Source organism: Nansenia antarctica (assembly GCF_963989245.1).
Source record: "Nansenia antarctica genome assembly, chromosome: 7".
Classification (NCBI taxonomy): domain Eukaryota; kingdom Metazoa; phylum Chordata; class Actinopteri; order Argentiniformes; family Microstomatidae; genus Nansenia; species Nansenia antarctica.
The window spans coordinates 2,687,525-2,709,524 of record NC_137677.1 but is presented as its reverse complement, the minus strand read 5'-3'; the positions used below and the strand labels follow the sequence as shown (position 1 = coordinate 2,709,524).

The following is a 22,000-nucleotide window of genomic DNA, read 5'->3' as shown; positions in this document are numbered from 1 at the left end:
GATGTTCCCTACAATGATGATACCCTCCTCAGTGAAGGGAGCAAACACAATCTATTAAGTGTAACGTAGCGAAACAAGAGTCGTCTTTTCACCGCAATGCGCTGTACTGTAGTAGATATTATTTATGCAGACCCAGACAACGACTAGTAAGTAAGTAAGTAAGTCAAATGTATTTATACAGCACCTTTCCCAGACCAAGGGTCACAAAGTGATTTACATACAAGGAGGAAACACAAATAAAACATAATACAAGAGTGAAAGCCACAGCAGGTTAAAACAGGCAAAACAAGTGAAAATAAAAACAAGTAACAGACAACAGGTGTACAACAGCATCAGCAGGACACAGAGAGACAGGCCCTAGGGGCTATCCAAAAGCCTGTCTATACAACACAGTCTTTAGACTAACTTGTCGTTCTGTGTATCCGACTAAAAACATGTATGCAATTTAGCTTTTTTAAAAGTATGAAACCTGTGAACATTCTAAATCTGCTACTGCGACACTTTAATGAATGTGCAACAAATACTATGTGCAATATGACAACCAATGTGTACATAAGGTTCGGAAAAAGTTAGGATATTTATAGCATAGCATAGAGTACAGCACAGTGTTTTATTGTATAGTATAGTAGTATAGTATAGTAGATAGTGTACATAGCCTTTATTTATGTAAACCAGCTCTTTTTCCCTCTTTTATTTTACCCTTGGCCCTCTTGTTTTTAGTCTTTTTTTCCAAGCACCAGGGGAGCCCCCCCTCCTAAATGTCGTTGTATGGTACCTGTACTGTATTAATGACAATAAAGACCATTCATTCATTCATTCATTCATTCATATATAGGCATGAAAACCCTCTCTTCTCTCTCTCCCTCTCCTCCCTCCTCCAGGAGCCACGGGGGGGGTAAGAGCTCAGGACACCACCGCTCCAGCAGCAGAGAGTGCTCCAGCCTCCCGCGCCACGAGGACCTCCACCCCTCCTCCAACGACGGCTTCCTCAACGGGAACAACAACGTGCCGCCCGCCGCCTCGGCCTCGTCCAGCCTCAGCCCCACCCTGCACCCCAAGACCTACCAGCACCCCCTCCCCCCGCCGCCCCCCCAGACCCTCAACCGCTCGGCCTCCTGCAGCAAGGACCTGGCCAACAACAGCAACAACCTGCTCAGCCCCAAGGAAGCCCCGAGGAGCAACAAGGGCGGAGACTTCGACTACAACAACACCACGGCGAATCCCAAGGGCTCCGACGCCGGCGGCCCGGGAGCCAAGTACCTCAAGTCCAACTCGCGCTCGCAACAGAACCGCCACTCGTTCGTGGAGGGCAAGACCAGCACCCTCGGGTCCTCCGGCGGGGGGGAAAAGCACAGCCACCGCCACAGCTACATGGAGCCGTCGTCCCACGGCTCCATGCCCTCCTCCACCAAAGGCGGAGGCTCCTCCTACCTGTCCAAGGGCCACGGCGGGGGGGGGCTCAGCGACGCCAAGTCGGTGGGGAACCTTAGCGAGGCCCGTCTCCATGCCGACGAACCTCCGTCGCGCTACTTCCCCTCCAGCTGCCTGGACCTCAACGCCGCCCCGGGCAGCCCCGGCGCCCCCGCGGGTCGCCACGGCGACAGGTCGCAGGGCCGACACAGCCCGTCCGGGCGGGGGGGCGGGGGCAACAACGCCAACGCACGCTCCTCGGACAGAGAGAGAGAGAGCAACACCCTGGACTCCTCGTCCCGCCGCTCGTCCTCCCGGCACAAGGTGTCGGAGGAGGCCGCCAAGTCCCCGGAGACCCTGGACCCAGGAGGAGGGGGTGGAGGAGGGGGCGGGGGGGGGCACGCTCACTCTCTGTCGGCCCCCCACGAGGCGCTGGCCTACGGCCTGGGCTACACCAGCCCGTTCTCCTCGCAGCAGCGGCCGCACCGCCACTCCATGTACGTGCGGAGGGACAGGCAGAGGACGCACGGAGGCACGGAGGGGGGGGGGGGTCTGACGGTGGGGCAGGGCATGCCCACCAGGGCCAGTAGCCTACAGCTCCTCTCCCCCCAGCTGCAGCACCGCACCCTGCCCCGCCACTCTGGGGGGGGCTCGTCCAGAGAGGAGGACATGAGCAGGGTCAGTCAGTCCTCAACCACCTAACCCAAACCCACCTACAGCTCACCGACCTCTGTGTAGTATTTTTACCTTCTGAACGGATGGCTTGGACTGGTGATGTCAAGAAAGGTTGTTTATATACAATCTGCAGACATACACTTCTGATCACTTTCTATAAAACGAGCTATTAGATAATTCACTTTCGATTCAATGTACAATTTTTGCATTTCTCAAAAACAAACTGTCAACTTATATGACATCTTGCGTAGAAGGCATTCTAGAACCTTAACGTGTAGAACCTTAACCATAAATAATAACACCTAACTGTCAATCAACTATGCAACACATCAATCAATCTCTTTAAACAGTCTCAAACAGTCAATAAATCATGTAACATATTATTCAATCATGTAACCTATAAAGTTATAACACTTTGCCCTGAAAGAAGTGAAATAGCTATCTGAGTGGGCATGATTTCCTCAACCAATTAAGTGACACAATACTGGAATCCTGTTTTGAATGCTTGTTTCCTATGCTTTCACCGGTAGAAAGCGTTTAGCACTGTCTCAGTCTAATCAGCGTCTAAAAGAGCCCTGTTATGTTACGTCTTGCAGTTGCTAAATTATTTAAAAACACGAACGAACACCCCCACCAAATGATGTCTTAGTACAGTAGATAGCATTTAGAGATATTTAGTGTTTTTAAATGGACCTGACCGCCCCTGGTTAGTGCACGGAGGCTCTGTGACATCATATGCAGCTATCTCACCCTTTGTATGTGGCTCATTGCTTGCAGTGTCGTCTAAAAGCAGATGTTGTAATCGACGTGTAGTGTATGTATTTGCCGACGTACGTGTGTGGCTCTGTCTTATAGGGCCCCCTCCATTCTTCACCTGCTCTCCATCTCTCCCATCAACAGCAGAGCGAGAAGGCGCAGAGTGAGGCGAGCCACGCCAGACCGCCGATCAGGGACTCCACGCGGGACAACACCACCTCGTTTCACACACAGCGGCAAAAAAGCGAGGTGCCGACACGCTGCCTGCGCTCGCTGCTCCCCACACCCTCATCCCCTCATCCCCACATCCCCTCCTTCCCTCATCCCCTCATCCCCTCATCCCCTCATCCCCTCATCCCCTCATCCCCTCACACCCTCATCCCCTCATCCCCTCATCCCCTCATCCCCACATCCCCTCCTTCCCTCATCCCCTCACTCCCTCATCCCCTCATCCCCTTCATTCTCTCATCCCCTCATCTCCTCATCCCCTCATCTCCTCATCCCCTCATCCCCTCATCCCCTCATCCCCTCATCCCCTCACACCCTCATCCCCTCATCCCCTCATCCCCTCATCTCCTCATCCCCTCATCCCCTCACTCCCTCATCCCCTCATCCCCTCATCCCCTCATCCCCTCACTCCCTCATCTCCTCATCCTCTCATCCCCTCACTCCCTCATCCCCTCACTCCCTCATCCCCCCACTCCCTCATCCCCTCATCCCCACATCCCCTCCTTCCCTCATCCCCTCATCCCCTCATCCCCTCACTCCCCTCATCCCCTCATCCTCTCATCCCCTCATCCCCTCATACCCGCACACCCTCATCCCCTCACACCCTCATCCCCTCATCCCCCACTCCCTCCTTCCCTCATCCCCTCATCCCCTCATCCCCTCATCCCCTCCTCCCCTCATCCCCTCATCCCCTCACACCCTCACACCCTCATCCCTTCATCCCCTCATTCCCAGCCCCCCCCAGCCCCCCCAGAAAGAGGGGGTGTGGATGCCCCCCTTGTTCTTATGAAATGTCCCTCTCTGATTTCTCCTACTGAGACTGTGGCTGTTGTAGAATGCTCTGTGAGAGGCGACCGCTGTATGACTCATGCTGTCGACTCATCCCTTAGTCCTCTGGGGTTCAGTCGGTAGAGCGTGGCGCTAACAACGCTTAGGCTGTGGGTTCGATTCCCGCGGGGGACCGTATATACAAAGACATTTATGCATATACACTTACGGCACTTTATTATTAAGAACACTTGTGGACATCCATGGACCCAACCTGCCTTGTGTCACCCCCTCGTGCCTCCTCATCTCTCTGTCCCTGTGCCTCCTCATCTCTCTCTCTGTGTGCTCTGCTTCCCTCTGAAGAAGGACTAAAGCTGACTGTAGTATGCAGTGAACGTCCTCAGAGAGGTTTGATGTTTAGTCATATTGAGTCCATGTGCTAGCTGAAGGCTTTCAGTGTCCTGTATGAGTGCTGTATGTGAGAAGTGATTCATCCGTGACATGATTTTATCAGAATGACACCAATGACTCCCTCCTAGAGATGCTTTCTTACTTCCCCCTCTTCCTCCTCCTCCTCCTCCTCCTCCTCCCTCCTTCTTTCCCTTTTGTATGTTTTTGTTTGTTCTTTGGTAGAGGTAGTGCACGGTACAGTATAGTACAGTTAATTCAAACGAAAAACAAACCACTGATCTCAAACGTTCCCTCGTAGATAATGTGTGAGACCTGCCAGGTCTCCTCTTGTGTCCTACTCACTCACCTGTCCCTCTGTTGTGACCCAGGCGGGGATGTACCACGACCAGCATGCGGAGGACGGGGGCTCGTCCAAGGAGAACCGCCTCATATACAGCGAATCCATGCCCAGGCGGGTGGGCAGCTTCTACAGAGGTTAGTAGGACCCCCAGGACCAAGCTCCACACCATGGGAAATCGGGCTTTCTGCTGGGCTGCTCCCAGGCTGTGGAATGCTCTCCCTGACCACCTAAGGGCACTACAGTCTGTGGATGCTTTTAAACGAGGCCTTAAAACCCACCTTTTTAATAGAGCCTTTTTTAAGCCTTTTAATTCAAATGTTTATTGTTTTATCTTCTTGTTTTTAATTGTAGCACTTTGAGATTCCTTATGTAAAGTGCTTTTATAAATAAAATGTATTATTATTAGTAGTAGTAGTATTAGAGCCTGACAGATATATCGGAGCACCGATATTATCGGCCAAAATATCTATCGGCACATATTCCACCAATAATGCAAAAAGATTGTCAATTTCAATGATACTTTATTTACTTTATTTATCCCCGTGGGGAAATTCATTTTGCCACGCCACTCCACTAAAAACAACACATAACAACACAACATAAAGGACAGACAATAATACTGGGCCAGCCATATATGGTATATTAAAAAACAGTGAGATCATGATAAAAAAGTGGATAAAAAAGATGGCTATAGTTATTATATTAAAATACTAAAAAGTGATGATGATGATTAAAATAAATAATAAATACAGATTCAGGAGCCTTGACCCCGACTACAACTTTAGTTGCCATTGAACAGTCTTAGTGCAGCCGGGATAAAATATTTTTTATATCGCTCCGTCCGGGAGCGTATCGTAATGAACCGCCCTCTGCGGCGGCTGCTGGTTTGCCCAGCGAGGACATGATGGAGGGGGTGGTTGGGGTTGTCCCTGATGGACAGCAGCTTACTCCTAGTCCTTCAGTACAGTACTGTACAGTACAGTACTATCCCATGCAGTGTTTTTCTCTCAACGTGTCAGAGCTACAGTATGTGTCTCTAACATGTTGTGTTGTGGTGGAGCAGTGCCCTCTCCCCGCCCAGATAACTTCCACGACGGAGGCCAAAGCCGGGGCTCAGGAGTGGCAGGGGACGGCAGCGCCAACCACTCCAAACGTCAGCTGGCCTTTGACCCTTGGTAAGCAGCACTCCATATTTGTATTTTCCCTAGTTCTTTTGGGGGGGGGGTCAGTAAATGGTGTGCAGCGCAGTGTTAATGTTGTCAGGCTTTTTAGTCACTTTTAGTCATTGGTGTTTAGATGAAGATGCACACCAGTTCTAGTCACACCAAGTCACCTCCATTTCTCTTAGTTCCAGTCCAGTTCCAGTTGTTAGTTAGTCAGCGACGAAAACTCGACTAAAATGTTTTGGGGTTTTTTGTGGACTGAGACTGCACTGGAATGTTTTCAGTTTTCATCAACTGGAACTGGACTGGAACTAAGAAACATGGAGGTGACTTGGTGTGACTAGAACTGGTGTGCATCTTCATCTAAACACCAAAGACTAAGTGACTAAAAAAGCCTGACAAAATTAACACTGGTGCAGTTTGGAACAGGCTCTGATCCTGGAGATGGCCAGTTCAGTCTTCTTGTCTGTCTTGCTTACGTAGGAACGGCCCAGAGACGGTGGTTATCAACCCCTCAGAGCCGACCAAAGAGAAGGAGAAGCAGGGCTTCTTCAGAGCAATAAAGAAGAAGAAGAAGAAATCTCAGACGGTGGGTTCTGCCCCGGCGGTTCAACCTTCAGCCATTTTCCTTTCTTCTATAGTTTCCATTTTCTGTGTACTAGAGGGCATCATACGTTTGTCGGTAATTTGTCAAAAGTATACGGCCTCTATATTTATGTTGAATATCGTCTGTCTCTCTCTCTCTCTCTATGTTGCTAATTGTCTCCTGCTTTTGCGTCTGTTACCTTACATATCTTCGTATGTTACCACGAGGAAACGTAAAACTCATATATTTATATCTGTATGTTGTTGTTGTTGTTGTTGTTGTTGTTGTTGTGACCTGCATCCTGTTTACCTGTCTTCCACTGGAGTCACGTACCTCTTATATTACAGACGGAACTCCCAGCCGGAAGGACTCCCTTCATCAAGAAATGTCTTTTCCCACTTTTTAACTCAAAGAATAACATAAAGCATAGCTCCTCTGTGAGAGTCCTCCCTGTCTTGTCCTCCTCACCCATGGTATAGCGCTCCTTTACCGTACAGTACTTCTACTACTACTACTCCTAACTCCACGTAACCCAGGCGCCATCGCATGCCATTAACATCATTAAAACAACTCTCTTTTGATTTTCCTTGAAACTTTTGATTTTGAAGGTTGTTCTTTATGATAATCATTTTTACGATATGAAACTATTAACCAGCCAGATCCATCCAAGCTAAATCAACTCAACGTGAAATGATATTGGTACTTTGATTATTTCTTACATGTAACAACATGACTATTTGATGTATCCAACACACACTTTTATGTTAGTCTTAGTGGATTGACTCCTTCTTTAAATTGAAGGGGGTAAATATGACAAGACAAAACCCCTTAAAAAAGTATCACGTGAGTTTACGTCATGGTTCTGGTGGGTGGTTTCATGTACTCATTCTGTGGGGCTGCGGGATAATGATGTCACCACCACTGATTCCAGCTGTGCAGCTAACCGCATGTGGTGGGCGGGGTCAGGGTGTGGTGGGCGGGGTCAGGGTGTTGTGGGCGGGGCCACAGGGAGGGAGGGATTAGCAGACTGGGTGTGCATGGTTCCACTACCACCTGGAGTCTTGTGTCTGCTAAATTCCTGCAGGTCGCACGCTGTTCACCTTTGCTGCACCCCCCAAAATATACTCCAGCCCCTATGTGCAGAGGGAAGGGGGAGAAAACAGCCATGATCTTTAGGGGCTATTTTGGTCTCCCGTATAGAATACCGGAGCATAGACCAGTGGATCTGTTAGGTTACTGTTCCTTCCTGAGAGAGGATGAGAATGGAGTATGATGATATCCTGTCTGTCATCGTAAAAACGAATCGGTCACCGTGATCAACGCAGACAGACACACAATGCAGACAGACACACAATGGATACAAGGATAGAAGGCGTCAGGCGAAGGCTTGAAGAATAAAAGGCGACCTTTCAATGACCTCTGTAGAGTTTACTGTGACTCTTACTGTCCTGAGTTTCACACCACCTTTTTCAGACTAAACCACCGTAACTCCAGAATAGGAAGATAGGTTTAGTGTGGAACGAGGGTTTGGAGGCCCATTCATGGTCTTTCTCTATTCATGAAACATCTATTTTGCGCTCTTAAGAGATGGGTTGCTTCTGCTGACTGAGCTGTAATCTTAATGTGCTCTGCCCAGCAGGAGACACAAAGGCTACGGAGAGTTAAGTGTGGGCTGCATGAACAATGGACCTAATGAATGAAAACATTGATCCTGGCCTAGAAGTCCTCAGTGAAGGCCCACAATGCACCATCTGATATCCACGATGAACTATTACAGCTCTTCTCTCAAGCTTCACCTAAGTTCTATGAGATGAATGACAGTTTGGAAACCCAATGGCTGTTTCTCTCTCTCTCTCTCTCTCCCACCCCTTGGGTCAGGGAAATGTTCTGGAGTGCGTAGTCTAGGCGGGGGGGGGGGGGGGGTGCTGGACAGGGCTAGGTGGGTACATGGGTGACTGACGCCCTCTGTGTTGGTGCCGACAGGTGCCAAGCGAAGGGCCGGATCACGCGGCCGTCCAGAAGTCTGTCCGCTCCTCTGGACATCAGAGCAGCCGGCACAGGAACCGCCACCGGGACTGGGAACAGGAGAGGGACCGGGACAATGACTGGCCACCTGAGAAACTGTCAGACGCACACTCTCAGGTATATTACCTACTACTACTACTACTGTACCTCACTCTCAGGTAAATAATAATAATAATACATTTTATTTATGGGCGCCTTTCAAGGCTCTCAAGGACACCTTACAAGACAGTTTAAAACCACATATCAAAACATTAAAATCAACAAAGCAAAATTAGATTAAAAAAACAGCAAAATCTGATGTAACAACAAACAAAATACAGGAGATCAAACCAAGTAAGCCGTTGTGAAAAGGTGTGTTTTAAGACTGGATTTGAAAGTGATGAGAGTGTCAATATTGCGAATGTTAGGTGGCAGAGAGTTCCAGAATGTTAGGTGGCAGAGAGTTCCAGAATGTTAGGTGGCAGAGAGTTCCAGAATGTTAGGTGGCAGAGAGTTCCAGAATGTTAGGTGGCAGAGTTCCAGAATGTTAGGTGGCAGAGTTCCAGAGTGTTAGGTGGCAGAGAGTTCCAGAGTGTTAGGTGGCAGAGTTCCAGAATGTTAGGTGGCAGAGAGTTCCAGAATGTTAGGTGGCAGAGAGTTCCAGAATGTTAGGTGGCAGAGTTCCAGAATGTTAGGTGGCAGAGTTCCAGAGTTTTAGGTGGCAGCGAGTTCCAGAGTGTTAGGTGGCAGAGTTCCAGAATGTTAGGTGGCAGAGAGTTCCAGAATGTTGGGTGGCAGAGAGTTCCAGAGTGTTAGGTGGCAGAGAGTTCCAGAATGTTAGGTGGCAGAGTTCCAGAATGTTAGGTGGCAGAGTTCCAGAGTGTTAGGTGGCAGAGAGTTCCAGAATGTTAGGTGGCAGAGAGTTCCAGAATGTTAGGTGGCAGAGTTCCAGAATGTTAGGTGGCAGAGTTCCAGAGTGTTAGGTGGCAGAGAGTTCCAGAGTGTTAGGTGGCAGAGTTCCAGAATGTTAGGTGGCAGAGAGTTCCAGAATGTTAGGTGGCAGAGTTCCAGAATGTTAGGTGGCAGAGAGTTCCAGAGTGTTAGGTGGCAGAGAGTTCCAGAGTGTTAGGTGGCAGAGAGTTCCAGAGTGTTAGGTGGCAGAGAGTTCCAGAATGTTAGGTGGCAGAGAGTTCCAGAGTGTTAGGTGGCAGAGAGTTCCAGAGTGTTAGGAGACAGAGAGTTCCAGAATGTTAGGTGGCAGAGAGTTCCAGAGTGTTAGGTGGCAGAGAGTTCCAGAGTGTTAGGTGGCAGAGAGTTCCAGAGTGTTAGGTGGCAGAGAGTTCCAGAGGCGGGGAGCAGAACGGCTGAAGGCTCTAGACCCCATAGTGGTCAGGCGGGCGGAAGGTATAATGAGTTGAAATGCAGTGGAGGATCAGAGAGTGCGAGAGGGAGTGTAGGTGTGAAGGAGTTCAGAGAGATAAACGGTAGACCTATTACCACACCTCACGCAAAGTGGCTCTGCTTGTCAGTCTCATCCTGGCCTTTTTACCATTGGGAAGTACGCTGCATGGGTCTTTTCCTATATTCCTTATCAAGGTGATTGTTGAAATGAGGTATTAATGCCATGAGTCTGGTAGAAAGAAGACTAGACTATTTTATTAATTGTACATTAATTGGCCAGACATATGCAGCTTTAACACTACAACAGCCGCAAATAGACCCCCTTTTTAGAATGTAAATCTGCTACTTACACACAGAGATCACTAGAGGGCGCTTCTTTTTTTAGCCTACACAGAAAAACTGCAAAACAGCTTTATACTATCTTATCCTGAAGTGATTTTGAAAATGTAAGGATACTGGGTGGTAGAACGCACATATCTAGGACAAGTCATGAAAGGAGGGTCCTGAAATTTGATAGAGTACAAATCTAGATATTTTTTTTTCACTCACAGGGGTCACTCTGACCCCTCACGGTTCTTCTAGTGTTAAACAGGACTCTGGGTTGGTGTTTCCTGCAGCGCTTAGGTGTGTAGGTGTGTGTCTCTGTCAGCATCCATCTACGTACTCAGACAGATGAGTTATTATTCACAGAGCTCAAGCTGACCTTTAGCATTCCCTTGTTGTTCCACGTCTACAGTATACAGTACGTGAGGCCGATGATGCTAAACCATAGAGATGCTAAACCGTAGACAAATGTTTGAGTGGAATGCCAACAAGCTTCTTTATTTTACTTCTAACATGGGATTTATGACTGTCTTTGTGCAGTAGTCTAACTACATATTTTAGTTTATAAAATATATATATATATATATATATATATGAATGAATGAATGAATGGTCTTTATTGTCATTGCTACAGTACAGGTACCAAACAACGAAATTTAGGAGGGGTGGCTCCCCTGGTGTTAGGAAAGGGAAAAAAAATGTTAAAAAAAAATCACAAGAAGGGAAGGAGCTGGTTTACATAAATAAAGGCTATGTACACTATCCACTGTACTATACTGTACAGATAGACGACTAGGGTTGTCATATTGCACAATAGTATTATTTCACATTTATTTAAAGTGTCACAGTTTGCAGGCTTGAAATGTACATGTTTGTGCCTCAGCACTACACCTGATTTTTTCAGTCCAGCAGCTGCCATCAATCCGTCCAGACTGTCCAGGACCCAGAACTTAGGTTTTTGCTGTATATGTTACGATACATGTGGGAATACGGTACATGTGGGAAAACTAGGGTTAGGGTTAGGTGCTAGGGTGACTTGGTACATGCTGGCATGTCTAACCCTAACCCTAACCTAACCCTACCCCTAACCCTAGCACCTAACCCTAACCCTAATGTACCATATTCCCACATGTACCGTAACATATATAAACCCATGAAAACTCATCGAATCTTCAAAACATATCCCATCCACGTGTCTCACTCATGTCCTCCTGAGTTCATTGTCTTGTTTCTCCTGCTGCCTTCTCTTAGAGTCAGCCTCTCAAGTCCCTGCGCAAGCTCCTGCACCTCTCCTCCTCCTCCTCCAACCAAACGGCCCCCTCCGACATGCGCTTCCAGCCTCTGCCCAACCCCCTCCCCTCCGCTAAAGGAGGTTTCAGCGAGGGGGGCGGCCGGGGCCACGCGGGAGTCAGTACCCCTCAGCTGAAGAGCCGACAGCAGGCCGCCTACCCCCCCCCGGGACAGCTGGAGTCCAGCTGGCATGCCTCCGCCCTGGGCCGCGCCGAGGGGAACCCCTACCCGGAGCAAATGGGGGGCGGCAAGGGAGGAGGAGGCCAGAACAACGGGCACGGCTTCGGACGCCCGTCTCGCTCACGAATAAACCTCAACGACCTGAAGGAGACGGCCTTGTAGTCCTGACCTATCACAGCCCTGACCTATCACAGCCCTGACCTATCACAGCCCGCCCTCGTCGTCCTGACCTATCACAGCCCGCCCTCGTCTTCACCATAGGCCCCTCTGCTGCCTGGGAGATTATACACCTGACACACACACACACACACGCATACACGTATGCACACACTCACACGCGCGTGCATGCACGCACACTCACTCACTGACACACACACACACACACACACACACACACGCACACACACACGCATGCACGCAATCACGCACACACTCACTGACACACGCACACACACACACACACACACACTGACACACACACACACACACACACACACTCACTCACTGACACACACACTCACACACACACACACACACACACATACACTCACTCACACACACACACACACACACATACACACACTTATTCACCACCCCTCAGTGTTGGACACTTCTCACACTTCGGCCGAAAGGATTAAAGGCTTAATTCACGTCTTAATTTTGTTTTTTTTAAAGCTTCCATATTTGATAGAATTTGTAATATTATCTATGTGATGCTGATTATAATTTTTGGTTATAAAGTAAAAAATCTTTAGAAATAAGAATATATGTATATGGCTATATCTAAGATGTAGAGTATAAGTGTATAAGAGTTTTAGTTTCTGAAAAAAATCGAAATATATTACATTTTACTGCATAGTATTTCCATATTTCCTTAAGAATATCTTAAAGTGTCTGAAAATATAAGTTAAGTTATTGATTGTTACAATAATCTAGGCTATTTATGTCCACTACTTTGTTGTGTTTATTACACTTCCAGGGTTGAGTTGTCCTCTAAGTAGAGCCGTCCGCCTTAGATGTCCTCTGTCATACTGGTGAGAGATGCTCTGTGAGAGATGGTCTGTGAGAGATGCTCTGTGAGAGATGCTCTGTGAGAGATGCTCTGTGAGAGATGCTCTGTGAGAGATGCTCTGTGAGAGATGCTCTGTGGACTGTAGTGCCGCACGTCCATTTAAACGTTTGTCCATTTCTACATCGTTGACATTTCTGTGAGTTGACAATCAATATGCAGCTTTTGTTTGCATAAATTTCACGAGAAACAACCTTATTGTTGATGCAATACTGTGTTAGTGAGTAAAAGTAAATAGTATCATTAGGACATGATAGAATTAACTACAGCACCCCCTGTTGTTCGCAAAGAAGCATTGCACTTTATAAAATTCATCCTCACAGGAGGGCCCATCATAAAAGCTATGGATAGGAGCCAGGATAATTCCACCAACATTTAGGTTCTGGCTGGTTAGCTTATATTAGCTAAGGTATATTACACACTTACCTATCTAGACCTGTACACGTTGACTGTATAGTAAAATGTACTGTAAGAGTATTATGATGTATATACTAAACAGTAGTATAACATTACATTATATTGGTCTTATATTATACTTCAACTGATGCTGCTATTTAAACAAAGATTTTTTTGGATAATAAGACGCGTATTCAAAGCTTGTGTAGAATTATTAAATGGTTGGAACCAAAATGTGTTTAAGGACATATACATTCTGTATACATGTTCAGTTGTCATGACTACCCTGCATCGCCCATGTGTCACCCTAAAGCACTTAGAACATAATAACAATGAGCCAACCTCTATGCCATCTATGGGAAAGGACATCTTAGGCCTGACGCTAAAGTACTCGTTTTGTTTTTTACCTGTCTGATTGTATTTCATTGTGGGAAGACAAAATGCCATGCAAAGTTGCCTGGCTAAAGTGAAACTTCTATTTCTTTTTCTAAATGGTGCACTTTAAACAGACTGTATGTTCAGATACACAAATCTAATTTACAGTATATCTACACTTCTCTTCACTTTGTTGTTCAGTGCCCACACAGTGTGTGAATGCTGTCAAATACAGGATAGGACTTGTGCCCACTGGACACGGTTACGTGTCTCAAACACACTGACTTTTGTATTGTATTGTGTTCTGTGTTATTCCAGGTACTGTACTCCATCTGTAAAGACTGTAAACACTATTTCTACTCAACACAAGTTGTCTTTCCTGGGATGAATGTTTTGTTGACAAGAACACAGTGTATTATATTAATACCAATGTGTGATTTATTTCTTTGGTAATATTTATAACAGAAAAATGTTTATCAACCAGTTGAAATGAAACAAAGTATTAAGTTTGTGCTTTTACTACAGACATAAATTAGTAGCATAGTTAATGTTTTATTAGCTGTTTTGGTTTCCTCCCTCAAGGGAGCGTCTTCAAAAGAACAGCGACCCACGGATGAACGGTTCTCCATTTAACAATACTCATGTTTACATCTGTTGAATCTCTCCAATAAAACTCACTAATCAACTTTACTTTGCTCTTATCAAATCAATCAATCATAACCTCGTCACCATTACTGTCTGTCTGGGTCCTTTTTTTGGTCTACAAGGCGGCCAGTGGTGTTGGTTTATCTTCTCCCTGTTTTTAGAATCCATCATCTATAAATGTGTTGAAGCGTAATATAGTAAGGCTGTGGCGCAGGAGGTAGAGGAGCCACCGTCTAATGATCGCAAGGTCGGCAGACCGGCGGTTCGAGCCCCGGCTGGCCACAGGTCGAAGTGTCCTTGGGCAAGACACTGAACCCCAAGTTGCTCCCAGTGAGCGGGCCGGCGCCTTGCATGGCAGCTTGCCGCCATTGGTGTGTGAATGTGTGTATGAATGGGTGAATGAGAGGCCGTTGTAAAGCGCTTTGGATAAAGGCGCTATGTAAGTGCAGTCCATCCAATATGCTTCAGTTGTCATAGTGTGAGTCTCATGCAAGCTGACGTGTCTCACCTGTCAGACCCTTATGTCCTCTCGTGTTTACGCCCTGTTGCCACGTTTGCTATGCTACAGTAAGTTTTGTTAGCATCATCATTACATTGTGTAAAACAATCAAGGATTTTATTTGAAATCAGCAATTATTAAGATGACAATCTTGGATCTTTACTTCAGAAAGTCTTCTTTAAATGTCCCTTTTAAATAATATATAATAAGAACATTTATTTTTCATATTTATTACTGTTGCTTTATTGAGGAGCATACTGCAGTTGCCATGGAACTTAAAACCCAATGTGCACTTCAAGAGAATAGGGAATAGGGACTTTATATTACTTTTACATCACAAAATACATTTTCAAATCAAAAACATGTAGACAGACAGTACAGTACATTAGGGAAATCAAACATGTTGACATTTCATTTTCATTCTCTGGGCATAAATCATTACATAACTACATCAACTGCACCTGAACCCCATCAGCTGCTATTGTTTACCTCCCCTCATCAACTTAACCAAGGACAAAAACACACAATGGTCATTGACAATCAAATACAAGGTAATTCACATACCCCCAGTAGACAAAAAAAGGTACAAGAGAGGTACACAAACAGCTACTGTATACCGTCTCTTGACAGCGCTAACTGGACCAACGTTTGGCAAGTGTGTGTGGGAGTTGGCAGGGAAGGGGTGACAGCGAGTGAGCTTAGAATCCTAAGGTTCTATCTCCGTTTAGAATGATAAGGTTCTATCTCCGTTTAGGGCAGTTCAGAGATATTGAGCGTCAACGTTTTTACATTCCATTATGTTTTGTGAGATGGAACCTTTGTATTTTATGAATTACTAACTAAAAAAACTTCAACATTTAAAAAATAACACCACACAGGCATTAATAAACACCTAATGGATCAGATTATGTAAAAAAAACTCAATTTTGACAAAAACAGAGATAGAACCTTATAATTCTAACGTCACGAGTGGGTGAGGTGGGCAGGCGGGGGACATTGTGATGTCATATGATTCAGGTACATTTGTTCATGCACATCAGGAGCTCCATCCTCAGGGCGATGCGGGTGTGCCAGCCCAGCGGAAGCAACCGGATGAAGCGAGCCACGATGGGAGGGCGCAGGAGGTTCTGCACGGCGGAGGACCGGTCTGAGTTCCCGTAGAACACCTGAGAGAACAGAGAGGGAGGTCAGAGGTCAGGCATGGAAGTGTCCACAATGTCCAATATGTAGTATAAAGTCCCATCTGATCATTTCTTCACTTGAGATTGAGAATCACTTTTATAGACATATGAACATGAAAAGATCATAACATGGGCGGCTGTGGCTCAGGAGGTAGAGCCGTCGTCTAATGATCGCAAGGTTGGCAGATCGGCGGTTCGAGTCCCGGCTGGCCACATGTCGAAGTGTCCTTGGGCAAGACACTGAACCCCAAATTGCTCCCAGTGAGCGGGCCGGCGCCTTGCATGGCAGCTTGTCGCCATTGGTGTGTGAATGTGTGTGTGAATGGGTGAATGAGAGGCTGTTGTAAAGCGCTTTGGATAAAGGCACTATATAAGTTAGTCCATTTACCATTATAATGTTTAACTAGCTATAGATTAAGGCAGTTCCCTCTGGGGGAGAAGGTACAAGAGAGATGAAATCATACTAAAAGATTGATCCTATATGGACGAATCTGTATAGTTACAGTTTTCTTTCTAGACCTCTAAACCTGCGCCAGTGTGTGCACCACTCACCCTGTTGTTGCCTGACTGGTCTTTGTAGTAGATCCAGTTGAGGCTCTCGACGGTGCGGTACTGGACGCTGTACTTGGTCACCCACTCCTCGGCGTCGCAGCGGCCCTGGGTGAGGATGCCCGACACCACGCTCACCTCCTTCAGGTCGATCTGGATCCACTGGGCGTTGTCCTGGAACTTGGAGAGCCACGCGCATCTGAGGAAGGGAGCGAGAAGAACGTCAAGTGAGGCAGGAGGACGCTTCCACAACGGGCCAAGAGAACTCTCTCTCTCTCTCTCTCTCTCTCTATCTATCTCTACCTCTCTCTCTCTCTCTCTCTCTCTCTCTACCTCTCTCTCTACCTCTCTCTCTCTCTCTCCCCCCCCCTCTCTCTCTCTCTCTCTCTCTCTACCTCTCTCTCTCTACCTCTCTCTCTCTATCTCTCTCTCTCTCTACCTCTCTCTCTACCTCTCTCTACCTCTCTCTCTCTATTTCTCTCTCTCTACCTCTCTCTCCCCCCCTCTCTCTCTATCTACCTCTCTCTCTCTCTACCTCTCTCTCTCTCTCTCTCTACCTCTCTCCCCCTCTCTCTCTCTACCTCTTTCCCCCTCTCTCTCTCTACCTCTCTCTCTACCTCTCTCTCTCTCTCTCTCTCTACCTCTCTCTCTCTATCTCTACCTCTCTCTCTCTCTCTACCTCGCTCTCTCTCTCTCTACCTCTACCTCTACCTCTCTCTCTCTCTCTCTCCCCCCCCCCCCCCCAATGGGGAGGTGATAGCAGTACCAACGTAACTCACCCAAAGCCCTGGCTGTTGAGACGGGCGCGGTCGGAGGTCCAGGAGGAATACCAGCCAGTGTACTGGTCCTGGTTGGAGCAGCTGATCTCATCCGAGCCAATGGAGCCAGCCTCAAAGCCCAGGGGCTTGTGATAGGGGCACTCTGTAGAGAGTTAGGGTCGTGGTTAGTATTGTTTTTGAACTAATTCCCCATTTACCATGTAGTGTTAGGGTACCAACAATCAATTGAATGTACTTTTACAGATTAATGTAATAGTGGTAGAGTGCACTCTGTTGGGTGGCTGTGGCGCAGGAGGTAGAGCCGCCGTCTAATGATCGCAAGGTTGGCAGATCGGCGGTTCGAGCCCCGGCTGGCCACATGTTGAGGTGTCCTTGGGCAAGACACTGAACCCCAAATTGCTCCCAGTGAGCGGGCCGGCGCCTTGCATGGTAGCTTGCCGCCATTGGTGTGTGAATGTGTGTGTGAATGGGTGAATGAGAGGCCGTTGTAAAGCGCTTTGGATAAAGGCGCTATGTAAGTGCAGTCCATTTACCATTTGGTAGAGTGCACTCTGTTGCCAATTTGGTTATAAAATGTTGTGGTTATAAAATGTCATTTGGGATTTTCATATGGTTGCATAACACCATCAACCCTAAACCCTGCGTTTTTCCCCCAAAAAGATATCCCTGCAGTGACACGGATTAAATCTGGAAAGTTCAAATTCGACGTCAAATGTTTAGAATTAACAGATTCCATGAACATCCTGTTAACTTTTCACTACCAACGCACTAAATAGCACCTTCTGCTCATATAGTGGATGTAAAGTTATATGCCATACAGACACATGTTCTGCATACAGACACATATTCTGCATACATTTACAGGTGCTGTTGTTTAATCCACTGTTCTTGTTCTTGGTCGACAACAGGGCTCATTCCTATCACCATAGTGAATATACTCAAGTGAAGACTTCACACAGCTGAACTAAATAAACATTGAGGAGTATCCTGCTAACTAAAGCCCATAGGCATGTGGAAAATGTGTATTACTCCCTTCTGGACAGCGGTACAGGGCCACCAGGTCAAAAACATCACGCCACTTGAACAGTTTCTTCCCGAAAGCCACAGCCCTCCTCAATAACTCCTGATCATTGCACCTTGCACTTTACATGTTCTTGTACTTAGTTGTACAGTATATTTATTCATAATATTCACTCATATTGGTACTGTATATTTTGTCTTGAGTTTTGTTGTATTGTCGTCTTGCTGTTAGCATGGTAGAATACCAAATCATGTTCCTAGTGCACTGCACATGGCAAATACAGTTGAATTGAATTGATTTGAATAAAAGGAGCCATCTAGACAGTATAGTTTCATCATTCCACTACAGCACAATGACTGTTGCTAGTTACATTCTTATATCCAAAGCGACTTACAATTAGGGATTACACTAGGGACAGTCTCCCTGGAGTAATTTAGGGCTAAGTGCCTTACCCAAGGGCACACTAGTGGTGGTGTTTCCCAGGCGGGATTTGAACTCATGACCTTCTGTCCAAGCCAACTCACTATCCACTAGGCCCTACCACTACTCCCATCTAGATACACAGAGCTGCCAGCCATTAACCTGGTCCTATTACATTTGTGAGTGTAGAATGATAAGGTTCTATCTCCGTTTAGGGTAGTTCAGAGATCAAAGTTTTTACATTCCATTATGTTTTGTGAGATGGAACCTTTGTATTGTATTAATTACTAACAAAAAAATGTCAACATTTAAAAACAACACCACACAGGCATTAATAAACACCTAATGGATCAGATTATGTAAAAAACTCAATTTTGACAAAAATGGAGATAGAACCTTATAATTCTAACGTCACGAATTGGCAGTTCTCTCCATCACCCTGTTTGACTCCCGGACACTAGTATGATGACCGAGGAGTAACAGAGCGTCTTCACCTCACGTGTGCTGCTGTTTCTAGTATCGTGGGTTGACGTTTTTGGGTGAAGGACAGGCCCTATTTTGAGCCTCTTAATCTTTTCATCACATCATGCTACGCTAGTAATGGGCTTATCTAATGGCATGCAGCATATGCCATCCCTCTCTCCCTTCCATAGTCCATCTGGCGGCTCTGCCTCTTTTCCTACCCCAAAACCATGTCCACTCTTTTACTAATCTGATGTTCTAGATACCGGTTTAGCTTTAGTACAATCCCAGTGATAGCGTCAGCCAAGCTTAACCAGAGCAGGGGGTCACAGCAAGCTGCTGAATGGAAAAATGCCATTCTCAGTGTCGACAGGCGGTTTGTGTCATCTCGTTTCAGTCATTTTCAGTCATTTTTGGAACGGTACAATTTAACAGTGTGCCCCAACAGACAATCGAACAAACAGCACGCGCACAAACACACACATACACACACACACGCACACACACACACACACACACACACCAAACGTCCTACGTCCGTCACGTAGTAAATGTAACATTCGTGCCAGATCTCACTGATCCTGCAACAGCTTATAACAAAGCACGTCATCGTTGACCTACATATCCCTCATGTCGTCCTTCTGATCACACAGATAAGGACTAGAAAGCTCGGGTGATGTGGTGGGCAGAGGAGGCAGAGGCTTAGACAGCAGCCAGACAACCATGGGCTGAGGGATCATAGCCAGTGCATCCATGGAACTGCCCCCCCCTACCTCAAGGAACTCCTCCATACCCCTCAGACCTCCTCACGCACCCTCTGTTCTACTGCCACCAACCTCCTCAAGACCCCCAGGACCAAGCTCCGCACCATGGGAGATCGGGCCTTCTGCTGGGCTGCTCCCAGGCTGTGGAATGCTCTCCCTGACCACCTAAGGGAACTACAGTCTGGATGCTTAAACGAGGCCTTAAAACCCACCTTTTTAATAGAGCATTTTTTTTGCCTTTTAATTGAAAATGTTTATTGTTTTATCTTCTTGTTTTTAATTGTAGCACTTTGAGATTTCTTATGTAAAGTGCTTTTATAAATAAAATGTATTATTATTATTATTATTATAGGTGACCGCCCGGTGCAAAGTCCTCCTCACCTGGCATGCAGTTCAGCAGGCGGTCCTGAGGGGCCGGGGGGGCCACCGATGTTGCCCAGACAGAGGAGGTGGTGGTGGGCTGACCTGTGGGAGACTGGCTCCCCTGGCAGTCACATGCGCACGCTTGCTCTGTCCCTGTCCCGGTCCATGTCTGGACGACCTCCTGGTCCTCCTCCTGCTGCACCTCCTCCTCCTGCTGCACCTCCTCCTGCTGCTGCGCCTCCTGCTGCTCCTGGTCCCCGGACAGAGTGACACATGGGGACGGTGTTCAATCTTTCGTATCATCAACCTGCTATAGCTATGGTTTGTTTATTAGGACCCCCGTTAGCTAAGGCCATGACGTTAGCTAGTCTTCCTGGGGTCCGACACAAAAATCACATTTGTGAACAATTGTCAACATTCTATATACAGACAATTGTCAACATTCTATATACAGACAATTGTCAACATTCTATATACAGACAATTGTCAACATTCTATATATACAGACAATTGTCAACATTGTATACATACAGACAATTGTCAACATTCTATACATACAGACAATTGTCAACATTCTATACATACAGACAATTGTCAACATTCTATACATACAGACAATTGTCAACATTCTATACATACAGACAATTGTCAACATTGTATACATACAGACAATTGTCAACATTCTATACATACAGACAATTGTCAACATTGTATACATACAGACAATTGTCAACATTCTATACATACAGACAATTGTCAACATTGTATACATACAGACAATTGTCAACATTCTATACATACAGACAATTGTCAACATTGTATACATAGATCATAATAACAGAACAATAGTGGGGTTGATGGGACACCTACCTCCTGTGTATGGACACTGATTAGGACTGGGCGAATCGAAAGGCAGCAGAAAGGGAGAGGGGAAAATGCAGTGAGAAAAGAAATTGGAGATGGAGATAGGAATAGGAATAGGAATAGCAGGAGGGCATGCAGGAAAGTAACTTCAGTAACAGATAACCCTGGCATGGTGTATGCATGCATGTCCCCTCAAACCAGCAGCAGAACGAACACATTCATTTTGCATTCGGGGAGAGATTCTGGCATTTTATATCATGTACGATGAAACACTGAAAGACATAACCCATTTAGCATTATTTGACTATTTGTGGTGGTGCCTTTGTGGTGGTGCCTTTGAACATACAGTACATCACTTATGGAAGATCGGTCACCTATTCTGATTAATAAGAAGGTACATTCAGTGCTTTATTTTTCTACTCTTGATTTAGTATAACTTCCCTCAAGGCCCGGCAACAACAAAACGTCATCACTTTGTCTAACAGCCACCACCAAAGACAATCACAACAACAATCAGAGACCAACAGAATTTAAGAACGTCCATTCAGATCATCTCAGGCTGGACAGATGTATGTCCCGTGACCCCCTGAGCAAGGCGTGCTGCGTAGATAGACATACTGTACTGGGTACATAGACATACTGTAGATAGACATACTGTACTGGGTACATAGACATACTGTAGATAGACATACTGTACTGGGTACAGTAAACTTGTGACACTAGATGGTGACGCACCGTAGATGGAAAGGTGTAGTCCTCTCTAACATGGTTGTAATTTGTTCTATTTTTATGTAACTAGAGATTTAAGTGTTTTATATTATGCCAAATGTAAAATTGTATGATGTATGATATATTTTAACGTTTGATATTTGTCATTTAAAGTATGTTTTATATGTTAAATGTTACTTGTAATGTATGTTTTAAATGTGGACCCCACTAAAAGTAGCTCATGCCTATGGGTATAACTAATGGGGATCCTTCCAATAAATAAACTAAATAAATAAACTAAACACGGTGCTTACCTTGAGACAGCAGCAGGACAGACAGGAGAGCAACCCAGCGCATGCTGACCTCCAT

At 46.2% G+C, this 22,000-nt stretch overlaps 2 protein-coding genes across 2 annotated transcripts in view; one reads left to right on the top strand and one right to left on the bottom strand.

The window, feature by feature from the left end:
- LOC308163086 (cyclin-dependent kinase-like 5) overlaps nucleotides 1–14,044 on the top strand; it is a 43,004-nt gene extending 28,960 nt beyond the window's left edge. The window contains exons 11-17 of the mRNA XM_080537267.1: nucleotides 882–2,088; nucleotides 2,989–3,090; nucleotides 4,617–4,722; nucleotides 5,652–5,763; nucleotides 6,235–6,340; nucleotides 8,321–8,479; nucleotides 11,318–14,044. Of these exons, the coding sequence (XP_080393393.1) occupies nucleotides 882–2,088; nucleotides 2,989–3,090; nucleotides 4,617–4,722; nucleotides 5,652–5,763; nucleotides 6,235–6,340; nucleotides 8,321–8,479; nucleotides 11,318–11,698 (2,173 nt within the window). The 3' untranslated portion in view covers nucleotides 11,699–14,044. The remainder of the gene's footprint in view (nucleotides 1–881; nucleotides 2,089–2,988; nucleotides 3,091–4,616; nucleotides 4,723–5,651; nucleotides 5,764–6,234; nucleotides 6,341–8,320; nucleotides 8,480–11,317) is intronic.
- Nucleotides 14,045–15,533: 1,489 nt separating this feature from the next.
- LOC308161911 (retinoschisin-like) lies at nucleotides 15,534–22,000 on the bottom strand (the record flags this gene model as incomplete). Its single annotated transcript, XM_080535991.1, has 5 exons — nucleotides 15,534–15,686; nucleotides 16,254–16,449; nucleotides 17,030–17,171; nucleotides 20,078–20,309; nucleotides 21,995–22,000. The coding sequence occupies 5 exons, from the start codon at nucleotides 21,998–22,000 to the stop codon at nucleotides 15,534–15,536; spliced, it is 729 nt and encodes a 242-aa protein (XP_080392117.1).